A 24356-nucleotide genomic window follows, 5' to 3' on the forward strand; every position below is an offset into this window, starting at 1 on the left:
ATTTCCCATGGCAACACAAAATGTCCTTTTAATAAAGAAAAATCTTTAATGTTAAGTCTAGAATTTGTTTCCAACCCATCCTAATAATGTTTGAATATTTCCAACATAATGTCAGTTCTCTCGCCATTTAGTTGAGCTAACAGCCCATGTCAGGTGCGCACAGAGATTACAGGGAGGTAGACGACAACAGGTTTTGTATCTAAGTAGGTTCCTCTAATCAGAACAAGTTACATCAGCTCCCTGGTGCGTTTGTACGAGAACACTGAGCAAGAATAAATACACAAGCGGCTGGGACCGCAAATACTAATTTATATATATATATAGATATATATATATATATATATATATATATATACTGTATTTATATATACTATATAAAACAACAAATAACAATAATAATAATAGAGAGAGAGAGAGAGAGAGAGAGAGAGAGAGAGAGAGAAATAAATATATAGAGAGATGCATTGATTTATACATATCTCACAACTAGAGAGAGAATATTATAGAGTAAAGAGGATTGGCGGTAAGGTTATTTTGGTTTAATGTTTTACAATGGCTATTTTATGGAGATCATCACATTATTGTTCTAAATTAAAATGCTGCCTATTGCACAAGAGGAAATTCTACCTAATCTTACATCAGGCGTTTTTATTGACCTCATAACCAACCTTGGCAGTCTGTTAGATCCGTGAATAGTTGAAACCCCAATCAACATGTCCCATTCTGCTCATCCTGTTTGGTGTGATTTATTAAAGGTGGACTAAGCAAGGTGTAGTTACAATCACCAGAACACATGCGAGAAATGATTTATATCATTACTGTCTGATGCAATATTCTATTTGGTCCAACCCAGTCCCACATTTGTTCTTTTAAACTTTTACAGCATATTGACAGTACAATATATTTACACATGACATTGCTAACTTGTAACACAAGTGTTTGTATATATACATATATATATATATATATATATATATATATACACACATGCACACACACACACATATATATATATATATATATATATATGTAAACACTTATCATTAGTCATGTTACAAGTTAGCGATGTCATGCGTGGTATAAACACATATGTATATTATTCATTATTCTGTCACCATTCTAGATTGTATTAGTGGATGTAACACAGATACATGTCACTTTATTACACCCTAGGGGTTCTTATTAACTGCTATCCACTGCTACAATGTTAAAAGCCCCATAATCTCTGGTGTGTCCTATTGGCTGAAACGTGCCAATATCAATTCATTCTTGCACCATGTATATATGTACTGGGGTTTGTGCTTTAGGTTAATACACTTACATATCAGCATTAATCTTTTAAAATCTTTCATGACTAGGCTGGGACACCATATGGACTGTCTCCTCTGCTGGTTTTAATGCATTTCCTACACAGTTTATTGTACTGTAACTCATATGATATAATGAAATGGTGCAAAATCTGATTTAATGGGCATCAAAGGGGCCATGGCGCAAAATAATATATAATAATATAAAAGAATGAGCCCAGTGTATCAAACACACTTTTGAGCATGTATATATATATATATATATATTATAAGATACATATGCATATTCTTTTATAGAATATATATTATTTATACAGGATATATATATATATGTATATACATATGATTTATATAAAATATATTATTTAAATAAGATATATGCATATTGTTTTACGGAATACAGGTATTATTTTTATAAAATATATATATGCATATTAGTTTTATAGAATATATATATTATTTATATAGAATATATCTATAATATATATGCATTTTATTTTCTAGAATAGAGATAGTTATATAGAATATATATATATATATTTATATAAGCATTTTATTTTTAAAGGATATATATATATATATATATATATATATATACATAATATTTATGTAGGATATATATGTTTATATATGCATATTATTTTTATAGGATATATATATATATATTATTTATATAAGATATATATGCATAATATTTTATAGGGTATATATATATATATATATTATTTATGCAATGTATGCATATTATTTATATAGGGTATATTTAATATTTATATAAGATATATCGGCATATGCATATTATTTATATAGGATATATATATATGTATATATATATATATATATATATATATATATAAATAAAATTTATAGAAGCTATATACGCATATTATTTATATAGGATAGAAATATTTCGTTATGTGTAATGAAGGACACAGTGAGAGAATCGTGGTACCCCAGTGGATACAGATGCTGTGGCCCACGTGGCCCCCGAACCCACCTTTCTGGATGAGGTTGTCTATGTCCTTGTCGATGCCCATAATGTAGCACTTCCTCCACAGTCCCGAGTAGGTGGAGAAGAGGGGGCGCCCGCAGTCTGACTCCAGCACCCCCAGTCCCAACAAATACCTCCAGTTTTCCAGCAGATCCTCCGGTTCTCGGACCCCGCCAGCCGGTGCTGGTGACAAGAGACCCATCCTTCGGGATTTGGACGCGTCCCCCCGGAAGGGCAGCTGGTACAGGGGCATGAGTCTGTTCTTCTGGTCTGTAGGGTCTAAGTTACCCTGACTCTCGCAGATCTCCTTGTGCCGGCGGGTGTCCGTCTCATACCAGTGATCGGTGAAGATGGCTGTGACCAGCAGGACCAGAGAGCAGAGGCTCAGAGCCAGGCTGACAGCGGTGACCAAGCCCCGTGTCTCCATGGCTCTGTGCAGCATCACACCGAGGAGACAGCGGCTGGCACGGTGCTGCTTTCATTCAGGCGGAGAAGCACTCCCCTCCTCTCACTCCAGCCACTAAGCCACCCCTTCCGTGATCTGCAACCTCCGCAAGCCACTAGCGGCTTCCTTCCCATAATGTCATCGCTCCAACCAGGAGGCCAAATGCGGACAGCAGCCCTGCTATTGTGTGCCTGGCAACAGAGAGCTTCCTCAGCCCTTCTCTCCCGCTCCCCTCACCTTCCTTTATATAATCTTCCCACTCCTCCCTGCCCCACCTTCCGATCTGTCTCTCCTTCCCTCCCCTCTCTTTAATACAGCTAGAGATCTATATATCTATACATAACTATATATATATATATATATATATATATATATATATGTCTATCTAGATATCCATCTTTATATATCTATCTATACATAACTATGTATCTATCTATCTATATATATATATATATATATATATATATATATATATATATATTTATAACTATATCTATCTATACATAACTATATATATATAGATATAAACATCTATCTATCTATCTATCTATCTATTTATACATAACTATATATATCTGTCTGTCTAGATATATCTATATATAACTATCTATATCTATCTATATATACATTTCTATATCTGTCTATACATAACTATATATCTGTCCATCTAGATATATCCATATCTAACTCTCTCTCTCTCTCTCTCTCTCTCTCTCTCTCTCTCTATTTATACCGTATTGGCTCGGATATAGGCCGCCCCCGTATATAGGCCGCACCCTAAAAGTTTGGTGCTTTTTTAAAGAAAAAGTTTTTTTCTTTAAAAAAGCACCAAAAAAAACATGCTGCCACTGTCCTCCCTCCCCGAGATATGCTACCACTGTCCTCCCCCCCGAGATATGCTGCCACTGTCCTCCCTCCCCGAGATATGCTGCCACTGTCCTCCCTCCCCGAGATACGCTGCCACTGTCCTCCCTCCCCGCGATACGCTGCCGCTGTCCTCCCTCCCCGCGATCCGCTGCGCTCCCTCCCCGAGATCCGCTGCCCTCCCTCCCCGAGATCCGCTGCCCTCCCTCCCCGCGATACGCTGCCGCTGTCCTCCCTCCCCGCGATACGCTGCCGCTGTCCTCCTCTGCCCCCCCTCCGCGACTTACCGGAGCAGACTCCCGGGTGTCTTCAGGGCCGGCGAGGGACATCTACGCAATACGCGTATGCAACTTCCGGTACCGTTACCGGAAGTTGCATTTGCGTATTGCGTAAATGTCTCCCGCCGGCCCCGCAAGACACCCGGGAGTCTGCTCCGGTAAGTCGGGGGTGGGCAGAGGTAAAACGCTTAGATAACCTCCCGTGCCGGCACCCCCCCCCCCCCGTGGGAAGTGCTGGCAGGGGAGGCTGTCTGAGCGTATCGGGGAGAAGGATGCAGGTCCCCTGCACCGCTGCGGGGGATCTGTATCTTAACCCCGCTGCCTGCCCGGCGCCCGGGACTGCATGTCCCGGGCGTCGGGCGCTAGACCCCGAATATAGGCCGCACCCCCACTTTAAAAACTTAAAGTGGGGGAAAAAAGTGCGGCCTATATTCGAGCCAATACGGTATATATAATTATATCTATCTATGCATAACTATATATATGTTTATCTAGATATATCTATATATATATATATCGATATATAACTATGTATATCTATATATAACTATCTCTATCTCTATATGTGTATATTATATACTGTATATATTAACTCTTTAGTTGCTTAGCTCCTGTGCTCCGCAGTCAATGCCGGATGTCTGCAGAGCTAATAGAATGAAGGCATGCAATGATATTCATACCTGCTAATTGAATGAATGAATAATGGCTGTCTAATCAATCACAATAATGATGTAGTCCAGCAGTGCGCCCTTCTCAGACCCTGAGCTGTGTATTACAAGGTCATTAAGAGACACACCATGCAATGCGAGAGCTTATTACACATAGACCTGGGTCACTTTTGTAGTAATGTAATATAAAGTGGATCACTAGGGTCTTGCACCATCTAATTTATTCTAATATATTATTTAATGACATTTTCTTGCATATTTCAAGTTCAAACAAACCGTACCGTATTACTATGGATACCAGTGATTTTCGGTGTCTCAGATCCGCTCTGTGTGACAGTTTAAAATAATGTGATCTTCCGCTATGACACTTAACGGTGTCACATAGTGTTAGTATTAGTATGAATATTAATTTAAATGCCCCCAACAGTACTTAAAATGCTTGAATAACCTGTTAAATGCTACCTTTCAGAAGAAACAACTTTTTCAGAACCATCTTTTCATTTTGGATTTTGTTTTTATAATTATTATTTGTTTTTAGTTTACTGAGAGGGTGGTAAATAAGTGGAAGAGACTGCCAGCAGAAGTGGTGGGGGCTAACACAGTCAGTGACTCGTGCATAAGTAGGTATAAGGCTATCCTGAATGGAGGACGAGTCCATGGCCAGAATATGGTCTAGTGTTTAAAGTAGGAAAAATGGGCACACTAGATGGTATTTGAGTCAAATTCTATGTTCCGGTGTTTGTTACCCAGTAAAATCCTGAGCTACTGAGTGAGCGGAAACCCTGCTTACAAGGTAAGTCCCTGAAGAGTGCACTTGCTCAAATGGCGACATACCATTCACTTATAAAGCATCATTAAACATTAAAGCATCATTACACTGTGGCTACACCGTAGCTTGGAGTATTTCTCTATGCTTTCTGGTTTCAGAGCCACAAGATTTAAACGACTCATCGTAAATTAACGCATCATTTCTCTTAATAATGATTACGAGGGTCATAACTGCATGACTCTTCTTTTATGTCATCTAGAACAATAGTTATAATACAAAGTGGTTCTTATACACTAGACTGCAAAACTTTCCTTTAACCATTTTCTTTTAACACCTACCCTAAAGGGAATTTGTCACCTTAGCACCTTATATTAGGGATATATATTCACACACATATATATATACATTATATATATAATGTTTATATATATATACACTCACTTTTCACTTTATTAGGTAGACCTGTTCAATTGCTTGTTAACACAAATAGCTAATCAGCTAATCACATGGCAGCAACTCAATGAATTTCGGCATGTAGACTTGGTCAAAACAAGTTCAAACCGAGCATCAGAATGGGGAAGAAAGGGGATTTAAGAGACTTTGAACGAGGCATGGTTGCTGGCGCCAGACGGGCTGGTCTGAGTATTTCAGAAACTGCTGATCTACAGCCATCTCTAGGGTTTACAGAGAATGGTCAGAAAAAGAGAAAATATCCAATGTGCGGCAGTTGCGTGGACGAAAAAGCCTTGTTGATGTCAGAGGAGAATGGCCAGGCTGGTGCGAGATGACAGAAAGGCAACAGTAACCCAAATAACCACTCCTTACACCCACAGTATGCAGAATACCATCTCTGAATGCACAACACGTCAGACCTTGAAGCAGATGGGCTACAGCAGCAGAAGACCACACACGGTGCCAATTGTGTCAACTAAGAACAGGAAACCGAGGCTATAATTCGCACAGCCTCATCAAAATTGGACAACGGAAGACTGGAAGAATGTTGCCTGGTCTGATTAATCTCGATTCCAGCTGCGAAATTCCGTTGGCAGGGTCAGACCTTGGTGTAAACAACATGACAGCATGGATCCATCTTGCCTTGTATCAACTGTTCAGGATGCTGGTGGTTTAGCGGTATAGGGGACATTTTCTTGGCACACTTTGGGCCCCTTAGTATCAATTATCGTTTAAATGTGACAGCCTACCTGAGTATTGTTGCTGACCATGTCCATCCCTTTATGACCACAGTGTACCCATCTTCTAATGGCTACTTCCAGCAGGATAATGCACCATGACACAAAGCTCACATCATCTCAAACTGGTTTCTTGAACATGCCAATTAGTTGACTGTACTCCAATAACCTTCACAGTCCCCAGATCTCAATCCAATAGAGCACCTTTGGGATGTGGTGGAACGAGAGATTGGCATCATGGATGTGCAGCCAACAAATCTGCAGCAACTGCATGATCCCATCATGTCCTCAATCTCTGAGGAATGTTTCCAGCACCTTGTAGAAAGTATGCGACGAAGAATGAAGGCAGTTCTCAAGGTAAAAGGGGGTCCAACCCAGTACTAGCAAGATGTACGCAATACAGTGAGTGTATGATAATAACATCCTTCCAGCTTTCTTATCATCCATATTGGTGTCATAAAATATCCTGATCTGGGGTTCTTTCATAAAACTGTATTATTAGTTGCTAATCAGTGAGAAGTATATACAATAGCTAAATTAAGGGGATATATGTGGGTTTGTGCTTCTTAACAAATATTATTTCCAAATTTAAAATTTTTGGAGCATGTATTGTTTTGCTCTTGGCATTGGAAAATAAGAATTTGGTATCATTTAAATAATGGTCTCACTTGGCAGAACATGGTTTTGGAGATAGGAGGTAAAGCAATACTTTTCTGAGCGGCAGTCCTCACACTTACGTCTAGTTAGGTTACAGAAAAATGAGATGAAAGCCTAAATGCAGTTGAGTCTCCATTTTTCTATAGAAATGCATTATATAAATGTTTCTGACCTGGGATCTGGTACAAAAACACAGTGGGTTGTGTTTATACCAATTTCTTTTTTCATTTTCTGCTCTTAAAAAAATATGACTAGTAAGAAGAAAAAGAACTGTTTTTACAGTACCAGTTTATTTTTCTCCTAGCGACCTAGTCTGAAGCCATCTGTCTCTAACATGCTGAAATTATCTATATTTGCAGAATTAAACCAGAAGACCTTTTTATGATATTCCGTGTATCACAAGCATGGACAAAGCTGCAGGTGCTTTTTTGTTTCTAGGCTACCTGCAGTACTCTGCACAGATATAATAATGCAGTTATGGCTGTCACAGAATCTTCTTTAAAACCTATGGACCTATTTCTTGGATCTTGCTTTGTGTACTGCATAGTTTCTTAATTATGGTCCAAGATGTATGCACTGTATAAATGTTGCTGAATTCAGATACTGTTGTTAAAAATTGATTCTGTCTCTACTACATTTTGTGCTTTCTTATTGAAGGCGAAGCTGAATGGAGTTGGCAGTCGAATAAACTAACTATTCCGCCAGGTTTCAAGTTGACTTCCAACATGCATTGGAAAGAAATGGAAAACCTAGCAACTACTGTAATCAATTAAGAAAACAAGTTGAGCTGATCTGACAGGCTAGGTAAGGGTGCGTGGTTAGGTGTTTTGTGTGGTGTGTGTTGATGTGTGTTGTGAATAAAAACAGAACTAGTGACCAAGTGACCAAGAGCAGGGTTGGCACCTTCTGGCCTGGGGGGGGCAGGTACAGATGAGTACCCCCTGGCTGCTTATCACCCCCAGTAACTTACACTTTAACACACTATAACACATACAGACATGCTCACTTACTATAAAACACATGTACACTAAAACATACTCCATCACACCCCTCTCTTTGAATCACACCCATCAACACACACACCACACGTAACACCTCACCACACACGCTTACCCAACCTGTCAATTCAACTCAAATTGATTATAGTAGTTGCTGTGTTTTCCATTCCTTTCCAATGGAAGTTGGGAGTCAACTTAAAATCTGGCGGAATTGTTAGTTAATCGACAAAAAAAGAATCCCCAATGAATCCCAAAGGGAAACACCACATAAAATGGTAGGGACCACACTGATTTTGATACACGTGAATCCAAGCTCTTGTGACTGCAGGCTGCTGGCTTGGAAATCCTGACACGGTAACTCTGAGCCTCGCCGCTATAAGCCGGGAGTCATACAGCTTCCACTCTTAATGACTGCAACATGTGACCACAAAAGGCATTTTTCACTTGACAATCCTGTCACATGACACGAAGTGAGCCACTCCCTCCACCTGAGCCTCTTCAAATATGCCTTTTGAAAGAAAAGGACCCCATGTACCAAGTGGGCCCTCACATCACCCAGTACAACAGGCACTATATTCCTATTGCATAGTGCAGGCAAATATAAACATGACACAACAGTACTTTGCCTGTAATAATATGGGAACGACAGCAGAAGTTAATATGAGCTCTTGAGTTTCTTCCATTCTGTTACAGCTCTCAAATTCCATCTCAGGATGAGACATGGTGAAGTAAGAGTATCCATCCATTTAACATCAAATAAATAAGCTTGTATATTAGTACCTATATAAGCTGCTATGAAAATATGAGCATATGGAGGCACGCAGCACAAGTTGAGTCTGATCATTTAACTCTTCACTCGGCTGAAGTTTTATTGGTGCATAAAGTAGAAGGCATATGAAAATGTGCTTGATAATGTAACAGAAGGGTTTCATGGACAGGGCAAACGTTGCTGTCAAAAAGTGTCACCAAACCATGTTACATATTGCATGAGTACGTAGTATCAAGGAAGAGAAGAAAAAAAAACAAGACCGATCAGCTCAGCATATCTATATAACATCTTGCTCTGCACATAGGTGACAATAACAGACACAGGAACAGACAGCAGAAACGTTTTCAATAATGCCCACTCCCATGCTCTACAGGTCGGCTAACTTGACATAGTGTGTTACTTACTATACTCCGCCCACCCCCCCTCCCCAATATATCTCCCATCCCCAACTTTTTAAGGACTACACCCCATTGAGACTGACAAACTTGATTGTTAAGTTGACTGCAAACTCAACAGCCAACTTGACTCCCAACTCTGCTGAGCACTTTATGGAAGACTTCAAATTTCATACTGGACAGCATTCTATTCAACAGTGTTTCTATGTTCAGTGAATACAGATCATGTTTGGATTCAGATTTATGACTCAAACACCAACCTAGTGTAGAATCCAGTGTGTAAACCTGCCTAACTTCTATATGATAGTTCAAGGGTTGGGTAATGAAATGCGTTGACGTGTTCTTTTAATTCTTTAACGTTTTCAACTAAAAAAAAACAAATTGCCTAAAACACATGAAGGAAAACAACACTTAAGTCCCAGATGCCTGCTGTCTTGCATAATGTAGGATTCCCTATCATCATGCATCTGAGAAAGCAGTGAAACTGGGTGACTTAACTTGGTACCTAAATCCAGTGCCATTTACCGGGGTATCTTGCCTCCACGTCATTTCTCATCACCACTTCTAGTGGCCGCTATGACGTCTTCTTGTTGCATTCCCTGTTTTTACGTCCTTGCGTATTTGTTTTTCAGTACAGGAGCCCTTGTGATTTCAGCAATAGCATGCGTTTCTTACAAACTTTGTTTTCTTACAAAGCCAGCACCGAAGAATTTCTGCATGTTTCCTTGTTGCCAGTACAGCAGATGTGAGGTCTTCCTCCCTACTGAACGGCAGTACCACGCTGACAGTGAAAATTGGATGTCGGTTCGCCATGTGCCTTAATTGCTTGATATCACAGCGTGGACGTGTAGGAAAGGTGTGATTAACAAATCAGTTGTCTGTTTTGCTTTGACATTCTCAGCAGAAAGATATAATTTGTTTAATATTAGTGTCATTTCCTATTTCCGTCCGTTTCCTAAAAAAAATCAGTGAAACATAAAATAATAAAGTCTTAGCATACCAGTAATAATGTATTTGTCTATTTACTGTGTAGGTGTAAAATGCTGTAACACTCTTAAACCGAGTTACAGAGACAGCATAGCAAAGACATTTGATATGGTGGCTTTTGCACACAGATCAGTCTAATGTCCCTCACAGTCTATAAGGACCCCATTAAGGGCTATGGAAAGACTTTAGACATTCACACTGGGGTCCAAACAGACCCCTGTACACAGCATTAAGCAAAGCCAGTTCTGGATCAGGCTGGCGCTGAGTACAGTATGCTTGCCAAGCCAATGCTGGAAGTCATTGGCAGTAACTATAACATGTTGTCAGGAGATGTGTTCTGTGCATATTCTGTAGAATGCCACTATGTACTTGCAAAACGAACCACATAAAAATGTAAAGGGACCAAACAGCTATCCTCTAGAATCCTCTAGAATATAAGCTTGCGAGCAGAGTCCTCTTTACCTAATGCATCAGTTTGTCTTAGTCTGACAATTAAAGTTTTGTCATACCCTTTAAATATATGTGTTGTAAGAAGCACTATATAGACAAATGATAATAATAATATAACGGCTGGAGTGCCCTTTTAACAACAGCTGGGAGAATCGGCGTAGTCATGCAGATGCTGATAAGAGTAAACCAATCCGTGCAATGAATAAATCACAAAAAAAGTGATATATAAGAAAATGGAAAGGACGAGCTAAAAAGCCATGCACAAACTTTAGTTAAGATGCCTTTTCCAATCTTTTATGCCTTGTATATAGTTTATTCTTCTATTAGTTCCATCAGTGCATTGTTTGCTGATGACATAGCGGTAGTTTATCTAGGATGGGTTTTGTGTTAGGTCTGAACTAGACCTCCTTTGACTTACCTCATGAGGTTGCGTTCCTGCTTTAAGCCTCAATGACCACATGCTAATAACCAGAAGAAGATCTATCTTTTGCAAATATACCTGGTAATTTTAAAATACATAAGGTAGTGTGATTGGGTTGGTTCTCTGCATTTGGCATCTTTACTGGTGACGCGGACCTCCAAACCATTTGCCTTTGATTTTTGCTGGGCCTTCTCTCCAGTCAATCACCTGCTTATAGAATCATCGCAAGAGTTTCAAAGCCTGCGTCCTTTCTCTTATGCAGGGTCCTTACCATCTCTCTGAGATCCCTAGACCTAATCTTTTTCATGAACACAATATATTCTGTATATTATGCAGCAAGCTTCTTAAAACACCTCAACACAGAAAATGCCAGTGCTGGCCCCATAGCAACCCCTGTATTTCATTTTTAAGTGAAAAGAAACATTTTTTCAGTGTAATTTTTTTACAATGCATGGGAGATCGGGCTGTCAAATAAAAAAGGGAGATGGAAAGAAACAGAAGAAACAAACAGATAGGGGGAGTGAAAGAGACAGAGAGAAAGAAGGAAAAAACTTGGGAGAGAGGAAAGAAGAAAGGAACAAGGAAACCTTTGAGAGAGGAGAACGAGAAAAGCAAAAGAAGAAAGGGAGGACGTAAGAACAAAGATGTAATGGGAATAAATTGAAAGGAGCAGAGGAAGGGAGGAAAAATTAAGAAATATGGAGAGAGAAGAAAATAGCAATAGAGAGAAAGAAAGAGTTAAGAAAAGACAGAGGAAGAAAGAAAAAAGGGAAAGAGACAGAGAAGGGAGAGAGAAAAAAGGAGGGACATAAGGAGGAAGACAATGAGGAAAGAGGACAGAGAGGAAAATATATATATATATATATATATATATATATAACAATATGTTCAGTTTTTCCATTTGCTATTCAGCTGCTAAGCACAGTTGACCTTGATTTAATTTGTTTTGGTGATATTTCCTTGATTAACTCTGTCACATCATTTAAACCACTTGGGTCACTTGATAAGTATCCTTGCTGATTACAGTGATCATCCGGAGGACTCAATCTTACTTCTCAAGGTATAGAATCAATAGCATTCCTTCAGCATAGGTGAATAAACAATCTCACGTACAGTAACACTCAACAAAATTGAAAACACTTTAAATGTACCCTTGGGGAACATTGCAATATTTACAGTAAATCTGAGTGTATAGGTACTGACAGCATCTATAGTGCTAAAGAATTTTATGTTATATAGACCAATATCTCAAATATTTCTGCAAAAAATAACCAGGGAAGATGTCTTTTTTAAGCTTGAATTATCTTTAAGAAGTTTCATAAGGCAGGCTCCTAGTTAAAGGGTTCTCCTTGTCTCAGAGGCGTCTTACAATGGTGTAAATGTATCCTAAAAACAGAATGCCTACATCTTTCACGTATTATATAAAATGTTAATTTGCCGACACCTCAGACTTACTAAAATTTCATAGGACGTTTGGAGAGGAATGGATCTTACACAACTAACCATTCATTCATCTTGTTCCTACCAAACCAAGTTGGTAAAGCTGTACGGTTGGGCATCAGTACTGAAATCCCTTATTCTTTAATACAAGTGCACAAGGGTAAAAAGATTGGCACATGTATTGTCAGAGCCGTCCCTGCTGGATTTTGGTCCCATCCATCCCAACATACATGCAATACAGTGTTAACTTTCATTAGCCAGTTACTCTCCAAATGAAGAATGCAGGGTCTCCGCTTTGGAGACTCCTACATTCTTTTTAAATTATTTATAATATTTCCTTAGTTAATACTTTTTTTTTTTTTAATCATGAAATGTTGTTTCCATCCTTCCAGGGGCATGATAGAGCCAAATATAAGAAGCTCTTTCATGTTTGGCTATAATAGGAATTATTTGAGAAGAATACATCAGTCCTCACTAAGGTTCCGTATATTGCCGTTCAGATTCTGATTAGCAGTTCATGTGTCCCTGATTTTTATATTGGACCACAGTCCTGATTATAGATCTCTCGAACCCCAATATTCTGCGATTATTTTAACAGTTTTTTATAGACTTTCCATATGGTGAGTAGGAGTAATATCCACATTTCTTGATAATTTCTTAATAACATGTTTCCATGACTACAGGCTTCTGGCTTTATAATAGTCTCTGACCATTAGGACAGGTGGGCTTGTCTTTCTAAGTTTTTATTTTTAGCTGGCTCTATGCCATCACAGAACTGTCTGTCTTTTCACTGATGAAAATCATGAAGCTGTAATGTTTGTTCTATATTAAATTATTTTTGTAATTGATTACTTTAAAATCCTGTTCCTGTACGCTGAGCATTGGGTTTCAGAGCTCACATCGTTATAATTTCCCTGCAGGTGCTATCTCCTAATAATCTCAATGGACACACTTCTTTCTCATCTCCAACAAAATCAAGAAAAAAATGTTTAGGTCGGCTAAAGTGGTGTCTTTAACAAAGTTAAAGCCCAGACCAGCCACCCACAGGTCCTACCTAAAGCAGCTTCTCCTCTGTTCTGAGTTCCCTGACATGATGTCATAACCTGGTACTCCATGTCTTAAGGACATGTTGCCCAGGGGAAGATGGCTACAGGGGCTTTGACAGCCAATCACTGATTTTCACAAGTCTTTCGTGTCCCAAACCGGTCAAATGCAGTGCAGGGAATCCTAATTGCCCACTATGAAGATCTGCCTCCAATAATCTGGAGACTGGCTGCTACATCCCAGACCTGCTGTCCTAAGCCCACAAAGTATTTGGCCAGATTCTAGATCTACATAGATTTGTCCAACCGTGATTCTGAAAAATAAAAGCAACATGGCTACAAAGATGCGCCCATGCAGAATAACGATAGCATTAGGTGGGCTATTTGGCATGGAAAGAGCCACAAACTTTTAAAAACTTTCAATAACTATAGTGGGACACCTATTGTATAAAATTTAGTTGTCGAGAGAAAAAAGAATCATTTTGAGGCATTTTTTTAAATCTGACTTTGACACAAAAGCTTACCTACCATACCAAATCACCATATATGAATGAAAAAAAACAGCAGCATTTGTGGCTAGTTTAATATAGCTGGGTATCCAGTTCATTGAAATAATGAGGTTTGTAGCACTAGACAGGTAAACAAATGTCCGATGTCACCTTCCAACCACCAGCTCCTTCCGGTATATTTAGGGGCAGAAATGGGAGAGGCAGGCTGTTTAGAGGGGGAGAGGTGGCACAGGCAGGTTTCTTCAGGGGCAAAGGTTGCACAGACAGGTTGCTTCAGGGGAGACAGAAATGGGACAGGCAGGCTGTTTAGGGGGGCAGAGGTGGCACAGGCAGGCTTCTTAAGGGGCAGAGTTGGCACTGGCAGGCTGCTTCAGGGGCAGAGGTGGCAGAACCAGGCTGTTTAGGGGCAGATGGGGGCACAACCAAGCAGTTTTAGGGGCAGAGGTGCAACAGGCAGGCAGCTGCGGCATGGGGAGGCAGTTTTAGGGGCAGCGGCGGCACAGGCAGGTTGTTTTAGGGACAGTGGCGGCACAGGCAGGCTGTGTTAGGGGCAGCAGTGGCACAGACAGGTTGTTTTAGGGGCAGAGGTGGCACAGACAGGTTGTTTTAGGGGCAGCGGCAGCACTGGCAGGTTGTTTTAGGGGCAGTGGTGGCACAGGCAGGAGGTGTTAGGGGCAGAGGTGGCACAGACAGGTTGTTTTAGGGGCAGCGGCGGCACTGGCAGGTTGTTTTAGGGGCAGTGGTGGCACAGGCAGGAGGTGTTAGGGGTAGCGGTGGCACAGACAGGTTGTTTTAGGGGCAGACGTGGCACAGACAGGTTGTTTTAGGTGCAGTGGTGGCACAGACAGGTTTTCTTAGGTGCAGTGGTGCCATGGGGAGGCTGTTTTCAGATTTCTCGTTTTTTTTCCAGTTGACATACAGTTTACATTTTGTGAAATAAATATTCTTGCCAACATTCATTTTTTTGTGTGTGTGGGGGTGCCACATACTGGATCCACCCCGGGTGCCAAATACTCTAGGTAGTCCACTGGGAATTTCCAATTTGTCCCTCGTCTTTATTGCTGACAAAATAGGGCCAGGAGTAAATTGCATGTTTTCTTTTTTTTTTATAAAGCAGTCAGTGCCCAAAACTTTAAATAAAAAATGTCCAGCAGGTTAGTGGGGTACCAAGTCTGGTGCCTACCATGGAATGAAGTCAGATACTCTGCCAGACATTGATTGGCATCTGAATTTGTTTGTTGAGCTATATGCTCAAGCAGACTGCCTGTCAAGGACAACTTGATATAATTCAGCAGTTCACAAACACCAACGCAGCTCGACATGCCAAGAGTTGCTGCAAAAAAAGGGCGCAGCTGGCACCAACATGAACACGTTTCAACCTCCTGAAGTGCCCTGTTGAGTGATTTATATAACTGTGCCATATTTTGAAGGGGCAATTTTTATAAAAAGACGGTCTCCCTACCTACTACTAAAATATGCCACCCGAATCCCCCCAACATAGGTCCCTTAAGCCCCTGCGGGCACTAGACTGATTTATGCTGATAATTAATCTTTATATTTATTACCAGTCATGTCCAAGGTGCTTGTTATTACATCACTGGCTTATTTATGTGCACATAGTTTTTGTGAGTTCCATGATACATACATAGAAAATGGTAGATATGGTCAGCCTTCTTGCATTATAACTTAAGTAGCTGGAAGAGGGTATTAGCCCTCAGTGGCTTGTCCAGGGAAGCTCTTTATATTATTTTATGTAGTTGACTTTGCTGAATTGACTTTGGAGTTAGATGTTTTTACTTAATTCCATCAACATCATATGGAAAGTTAATTTCAATAAAATTATACTATAGCTTTTTCATGTATTTAATAGCTTGTGTTATTTATGTTTATTCATATGTGATCTGTGGTTTCAGACGTTTCCTTATTTCCGTCCCACCGTTCCTTTTTTGGATTTAGACAAAAAGCAAGATTTCTCTATACAGGCAATGCATATTCTGCAATTTTTAACCCTATGCATATCACAACTGCATGAACATAAAGCCACAAATACATGTGACTGTTAATCAAAAATCTACCTAGAGTCTTCAGTAATGCCATGTGCCCTTAAAATGTATGCACCTGGAGCTACAGTAAGAAGGTAAGCCTAGCCTTTTACGTGCCAGCACAATATTTGTAATTCTGTGCTATTCAGGATTCATACAAGCATCAGTTCCTTAGTCCTGTATAGTGCATATGAATAAATAAATACAAATGAGTCCCAGCTTAAATTATGATTAAGCAAAACATAATAGAGATAAACAGAATAGATACATTCACAGTGAAGTTTACCATTATGAAGAAAACAGCCAGCAGAGTAAAAATTTCCAATAATATGTTTATTCACATGATATAGATTTAGAGGCAAAAAATATTCCACGGGTTTGAAAAAATAAGTTTACTAGAGTTTACTTTGCTTTACACAGAAATTATTTTTAACGTGGCAATAATAACATTTCAGGGTACAGGGTTGGGATCTGCATACTTGCCAAATTACTCAATTTAGTTAGGACAGTGCCGACAGCATGACATTCTACCTTTCTGGCGTTTCAAAAAGATCAGAATCCACAAAGCCCTTAGACAGTGTCAAAATCTAATAAGCATGGGTCGGCCTCTCAAAACACCCTTAAAAAAATGTAATTTTATCTCAGACAGGAGGCTCCTATTATGCTTTATACTTTCTTTACTACGCACAGCAGCAAAAGGGTTAACAAACAGGTTTGGTAGAGAAAAAGAAAAGTGACAACCAAACGTGATAGGTACAATAACTGTCAACCAATAACAAGACAGGTGCAATCAGTTAGTCCCGCCTCTTTCTTTGCTGCTCCTTCGGACAGTTAAGTACTTTGTCACTATGCTCCTCATACCAGTGATATTTTGTTACTAATTGACTTATATATTTAATTTATCATTTATTGTGGGTATTACACATTCACCACTTGCCTTCTGGCATACATTTGTTTTCTCTCATCAATAACATTTTTATTTATTTCTCTCATCAATAAAATGTTTATTTATTTCACTATTGTTTGCATTACATTCCCTACTCTCCTTAGTTTATACTCCCAGGCTCGTTCGCCCTCCTGGCGACTTGCCTGAATCCTGTTACCTTTAGGTTTCCCCTCATAAACGCTTTTCATCTCCTTTCCAGGCTCCTTAGCGTCAGTTGGTTGATTTTGTCAGTTGGTGCCCACACTGTTGCTTTCTTGCAGTTATATGTAACAGTTTCATATTCTGTTAAATATTAAAGATTATCTTTTCACTTATTGGGAACGCTCAATGACAAATGTGAGTGAACAATGCATGTGGTTACAGAAATAAGAAATGTTTATGAATAATCCCGAATAAGTCAGTTGAAATGTTTTGTAATTCTGGATGATAGCCTAATTCAGGGCTCGACAAATCCTAGGCGCCAGGTCGCCATGGCTACTGAGACATGGCACCTAGGTCAGGGATGTCCAACGTGCGGCCCGCGTGAGCAACCACACCTTCATGAAAAATAACACACCAAAATTGGGCCAAAAAGATTTAAATAATTTTGTATATATATATATATATATATATATATATATATATACCGTATTGGCTCGGATATAGGCCGCCCCCGTATATAGGCCGCACCCTAAAAGTTTGGTGCTTTTTTAAAGAAAAAGTTTTTTTCTTTTAAAAAGCCCCAAAAAAACATGCTGCCACTCTGTCCCCCCCCCGAGATATGCTACCACTGTCCTCCCTCCCCGAGATATGCTACCACTGTCCTCCCTCCCCGAGATATGCTGCCACTGTCCTCCCTCCCCAAGATATGCTACCACTGTCCTCCCTCCCCGAGATATGCTACCACTGTCCTCCCTCCCCGAGATACGGCGGGGGACATCTACGCAATACAACTCCCCCCGCAAGACACCCGGGAGTCTGCTCCGGTAAGTCCGGGGGGGGCAGAGGTAAAACGCATCGTGCTGAGGTCTGCACGATGCGCTTAGACAACCTCCCGTGCCGGCACCAACCCCCCCCCCGTGGGAAGTGCTGGCAGGGGAGGCTGTCTGAGCGGATCGGGGAGTAGGATGCAGGTCCCCTGCACCGCTGCGGGGGATCTGTATCCTAACCCCGCTGCCTGCCCGGCGCCCGGGACTGCATGTCCCGGGCGTCGGACGCTAGACCCCGAATATAGGCCGCACCCCCACTTTAAAGACTTAAAGTGGGGGAAAAAAGTGCGGCCTATATTCGAGCCAATACGGTATATTGTTATTGAAGATATATATTGTTATTGCATTTTAATAACAATATATATATATTCAATAACAATATATATATATTGTTATTGAATATAGATATATATTCAGTAACAATATATATATTGTTATTGAATATATATATATTGTTATTAAAATTCAATAACAATACATATATATTCAATAACAATATATATATATATTGTTATTGAATTTTATTTTTTCTGTCTTTCTGTCCAATTTTGGTGTGTTACTTACTTTAACCCCTTAACGACAATCCACGTACATGTACGGGGTTGCCGTGCAACGGGTTAACGACAATGCCCGTACATGTACGGGCTGCCGTTAAATAGCTGCATCGCCGCGATCGCGGCGTTTTCGCCGCGATCGACGGCTTTTCAGCATCCACGGAAGCCTCCCAAGTGAGGCTGACCGTGGATCCGGGGAGGGCAGCCCTTGGCAGCCCTCCCCGGAAGAAAAATGGCCGCCGCCGCACCGATCATGAAAGATCGCGGCGGCGCCCGGCTAAAACAGCTTAGGAAGCGTTCTGAATCGCTTCCTAAGCATAAATGGTGTTACTGACATGCCTCGATATCGAGGCATGTCAGCAACACTACCCCCCTACCCCGATCACCTTGTGATTGCTCCGAAGAGCAACCACAAGTGCCATCCTGTAAATGACGTTGCCGTCATTCACAGGATGGCATCAACAATAGAAATGAGTTCATAGAGGGTCTATCCAGACCCTCTTGTGAACTCTCGAGCTCCTCCTGCAGGTTGAATGCAGGTACTGCATCCAACCTTGCAAGGTCAATGGAGCCCAGCTCACTAATGAGTGATTAGTAAAAAAAATTAAAAAAAAATTTAAAAAATTTTTTTTTAAAAATGTTTAAAAAAAATAAAAATAATATGGTAACATATAAAAATCCCCACTGTCACCAAAAAAAAAAAAAAATTAATAAGCAAGTCCTAAAATTCTTTATCTTTACAAAAATTCCAGCATGGAAAGAGTTAAAATATTGGCATTACAAATGCCCATAGGGTGTCTCGTATTAAAAAATGCATGAGTGGATGGGATAAATTGAATTGGCCGGGTTCAAAGGTGTCCCAAATATGGGACATGGGGGCAGTAGGATCAGATGTCTAAATGGCCAAAAAATACACACCTCACAAAGGCGGCCTTTTACCTCCCAAATAACCCAACAAACCCATGCATGTGGGGTATCACTGCGCTCAGGAGATGTTACTGAACACATATTGGGGGGGTGTTTGACAGGGACATATACCAGGAGCGATAAATTTATACCTGAAGTACAACGTGTGTGAAAAAAATACAAAAAAATTTACTACCATAAAGTTTCACAAAGGCTGGTGGTAAAATTAGTGCATGGAAAGGGTTAAATTACCAGCATGTGAAATACCTTGGGGTGTCTAGTTTTTAAAAATATATGACTTGATGGGGTAAATTGCATTGGCCGGCTTCAAAGATACCCGAAATGGCACATGGGGGGAAGAATTACCAGATTTGGAAAAAAAGGTTTTGAAATAGCAAAACGCTACCTGTACTTATTGCCCCATAACGTGCAGAAAAAAGCAAAAAAACATAAAAACATTGGGTATTTCTAAACTCAGGACAAATAGTAGAATCTATTTAGCAGGTTTTTTCATTCGTTTTTGCAGATGAGTAAAAGTTTTTTGTTTAAAAAGTGAGAAAAAGTAATTTTTTAACAAAAAATCCCCATATTTTATCATTTTTTTATAGTAAATTAGATGATATGATAAAATTAATGGTACCTAAAGAAAGCCCTGTTTGTCCTGAAAAAACAATATATAATATGTGTGGGAGCACGAAATGAGAAAGAAGAAAATCACAGCTAAACAGGAACACCGAAAAATGTTAAAATAGCCATTGTCCCACAATATACTACGAGTAATAACCCCTATTGTCCTTAAGGGGTTAATAAAATTGTGGTTAACACAAAAGTGTAGCACATCCATGTTATCACACACACACACTCATTCACAAACATTCATTCACTCATGTTTGCTGATACACCCTCCCCCACCCCGTTACTGCAGATCTCTCACTCACAGACTTCTGCAGCGGCCCGGCTTCTTCCCGTCTGTGACTGCAACTTTTCTTGCGCCACCCATTCCATTCACATGACTCTGCTGGGTTCCTGTTCTCCTGGCCGGTGCAAGAGACGCTGCTCTCACACTGTGCGACCAACGCGCAGGTAAGCAGCTTGGCCCCTGCGGACGATTATTTTTGGCCGTTTTTTTTTTATTTTGGCATTTTGACGATAATGCCCTTTTCGGCCGATATATTTCGGCCACCGATATACATCGGTGCATCCCTAGTTACCACCCTTGGTCTGTCCAATGGACTCTGTCATTGCTAATTTTATTAAGACTGTTTGGGCTTCTGTCTCCATTATATGTTACCCAAACAGCTTAGTTGTATATAAAAGGATGATCACATGCAACATAACTGCCCTTGTTTTATGCTTCCTCCTCTGTAAGCGTGTAGGTCTTTTCATATATTGGAATCCACCGAGAAAGGATGAGCCTGTAACATGCTTGAAATGCCTGTGACGTGGGTCTCCGACCTTCATATTTTAATTGTGACCTTGATCGATTTAGCCAACAGACGTTATTAATTAGCAGTTTTTGTGTATTAAAAAGCAATATTTCCGTTAAAAAAATAGACTTTGGTATAATGTTATATAAATTGTAATTTTCCCTGTGAGTTTGTTTTGCATCATTTGTTAATTGTGCATGCCTGATGTCCTCTGCACCACACTCCTCCTCACCTTTATAATGAGTTTCACAGCTCACATTGGGTTGTAGCTGTAAACAAGAAATTTGTTTGAGGCTTTTCCCAGAGTGCCTGTTTTCATTTTAACAAGCAGATATTTGAAACACAGCCCAGTTCTGTCAAAATGAGTAAAGAAAAACAGCAGTTAAATGTACTTTTTTCAAATTTTCTTCTAGATTTCATTCAAAATACAGCAACATTTTTTTTTTTTTTGCAATGAAGCTACGGTCATCTTGTTGCCCCCCACATTTCCTTGGCTAATAACCCCTAAGATGACAGACAAGCTGTTGCTCTTAAATTGTTGCTATATCTGTGAACTGCTGTTTATTTAATAAACTGCTTGGAAATAGCATAAAATGTGCATTTGCAGCAGTAAACTTACACAGAGTTGTGCAGAAGTTCACCTGCTAAAGTCACTAAAGCCAACTCACATTAGCACCCAAAAAAAAAAAAAAAAACCTTTATATAGTATCAAGCAGAAGAGTCACATGCGTGTGAGTTTAAAAAAGCAGGCAACACGCAAATTCACTAACATGCATGTTTGTTGTAACTTTAAGTGCAAGTTGGAAATTTTGTTTTAACTCACAAATTTCAAATAGCAAGCCCAGAGGGTGGGGTGGAGACAGTAGAGTACCTAAAATGGGGGGGGGGGTGTCTGCCCGGGGGGCCACTCATGAGCAATCGTGGACTGGAGTTTACCCGACTTACCAAGGGGTTGTGGCGTTGAGGCCTTTGGTCCGAGATCTTCTGCCTGGGAGGAGCGTGGGTCCAGTCATGAAAATCGTCGTGGGAGGACGACCCCGGCGATTCCTGAGGCCACGGCTGCTGAGGAGTGATCTTTTGTCCAGGATCTGGTGGGGCTGCTTGAATGGAGCAGCGCACGGCTAGCTTCTGCACTTCGCTGTCCTGGACTTCGGTCGCTGGTGCATCTGGTTGCCTCCGGACCTACTTTCTCGCTCCCTGTTTGCAGGGTTGGGTCCCTGTCTTCTCCTTTTTCCCCCTGACACCGTGATCAGTAGAGCCCAGTGGAGTCGTCGGTGCTGTACATGCAAACTCATTGGACTCTAATGGGTGTTGTGTTGTGTGTTTTAGAGGGGGGGGGGTTATTTTATTTATTTTGAATTTTTGTTTATTTATTTTTATATTATTTTATTTTCCTATTGCCTTATCTTATATATGCTATACACGAAGAGCTCATTTCAGTTTTTTACGTAATTGTTACCGTGTGTTATGCTTCATTTTTCACAGTATTGGGAGCAGTGAATGGTTTGGGGCTAAATGTGAATCTTTTCCTTGTCCACATTTATTCTGTTCGCTCTAGATGTACATTTTTTGCACAGACTGCTATGAGACATCCTACTATAATAGCTTGGTTTATCAATACTGTAAGCAGTGTGTCTTGATACTACCTATGTATAGCCACAGCGGTTACACTGTGGTGCTTGTGTATTTCCACCACGACTCCCATCACACCAACCAGATTGTGTTTTCTTTGAGGGGAGTGTGGGAAGGTGGCTGTTTTTTGACATTCGTGGGGTGGGGGGCTTACTTTGCTTTCCGGCCTTTATTTAGTTTTCTCGCGTTTTTAGCCGCTTTCGCTTGTCTATGTGCCACTGTACTGCACTGTGCCTCCTCTGACCTATGTCATACGTACTATTAGGTGGGGGTGGAACGCTCAGTACGTTGGGACACGCCTGGCTGTGTTCTTCTTGTCTCCTGTGGAGCTCAGGGGTTCGTTCTCGCTGTACTCGGTTTGGGGATCTATCGCTTTCACGGGTCCCTTGGCCTTCCTCTATACGCCGGAGGGGATGCATTTTTGCAGCTAATGGTGGGAGTGCTTCAGTGGTGCTACTCATAGGTTTGTGGGAATGGGGCGCTTTGAGTGTTGCTATTTGTCCTCGTGCTCTGGGTGACGTCGCGTATTTTGAAGTTTATCGTACACCGTACCGGATTCCTTTCTGGCTGATGCTTCGCCTCCTACCGTAGGCGTTGTAGTTACGTTGGTGGAACACTGTGGGACCTATTATTCTTAGTCCTGCGGTTTGCCCTTTGCCAGCGGACGCCACTGGTGTTTTCCTTTTCTGTTGGGGTTTCTCTACCCCTTCTCTACCTTTGTTTGTAGTCTGTTTCCTTTCCTAGTTTTGTTCTGCTTCCCTGGTTTTGTCTTTTCCTTCCCCCCTTAGGGACCTTTTTAGGTCTCAGAGGGCCGTTTGACGTCTAGTGATATTTGCTGATTTTGGAGTTATGGCTTTTAGACCTGCGAAGTTTACCGTATTGTCACTCGATGTTAAAGGTCTTAATGTCCCAGAGAAATGTTCTGCCCTTGTCCGAGACCTGAAGCGCCAACGAATCTCTGTGGCGTTTATATACGAAACTCATTTTCGGGGCTCATCCCATCCTGGCCTGAGGTCCCGGGACTACCCTGTTGCTTTCTATAGCAACAACTCGCAAGCTAAATCAAAGGGTGTAGCAATACTGTTATCCAAACATTTTCCGCTCACTGAGGTGGCTCATTTAACCGACCTGAGGGTAGATTTCTGTTCGTAAAGGGGAAAATAGCTGGGGATACTTACACATTTGCTAATGTTTACGTCCCCAATACTGGGCAGCATAAGTAGCTTTCTAAGACGTTGACCACCCTGAGGGGATTTCAGGATGGCTTGTTGGTCTTTGGTGGAGACCTTAATATTGCTTTGCACCCGAGGCTTGACTCTTCCTCGGGTGTATCCCACACCCCTTCCAGGGTTTTCAGGAGAATTCACTCCTTGTTGAGGGCTGACCACTTGGTGGATTGTTGGAGGGCCCTCCACCCATCAGACAGGGATCTTAGCTTCTACTCCGTCCCGCACAAGCCGTACTCCCGTATAGATTACCTATTTGTCAGGCACTATCATTTACCGCTCATGGAGGAGGCCAGATATGGCTCCATAACGTGGTCTGACCATGCCCCTGTGACTCTGGTGCTTAAAAAGTAATGAGGGAGAAGTTATAGACGGGGATCAGGAAAAAGCTAATCTATTAAATATATTCTTCTCTGCTGTATTCACAGAGGAAAATGAAATGCCAGGTAATATACAGCAGGATAAGATAAATGC

General features: G+C 40.7%; 1 protein-coding gene across 1 annotated transcript in view; it reads right to left on the reverse strand.

The window, feature by feature from the left end:
- TMEM178A (transmembrane protein 178A) overlaps positions 1-2947 on the reverse strand; it is a 120287-nt gene extending 117340 nt beyond the window's left edge. Inside the window, exon 1 of the mRNA XM_053461333.1 lies at positions 2305-2947. Coding sequence (XP_053317308.1) covers positions 2305-2740 — 436 coding nt within the window. The 5' untranslated portion in view covers positions 2741-2947. The remainder of the gene's footprint in view (positions 1-2304) is intronic.
- Positions 2948-24356: the final 21409 nt, after the last annotated feature.

This window comes from Spea bombifrons, chromosome 3 (genome assembly GCF_027358695.1).
Source record: "Spea bombifrons isolate aSpeBom1 chromosome 3, aSpeBom1.2.pri, whole genome shotgun sequence".
Lineage (NCBI taxonomy): Eukaryota > Metazoa > Chordata > Amphibia > Anura > Pelobatidae > Spea > Spea bombifrons.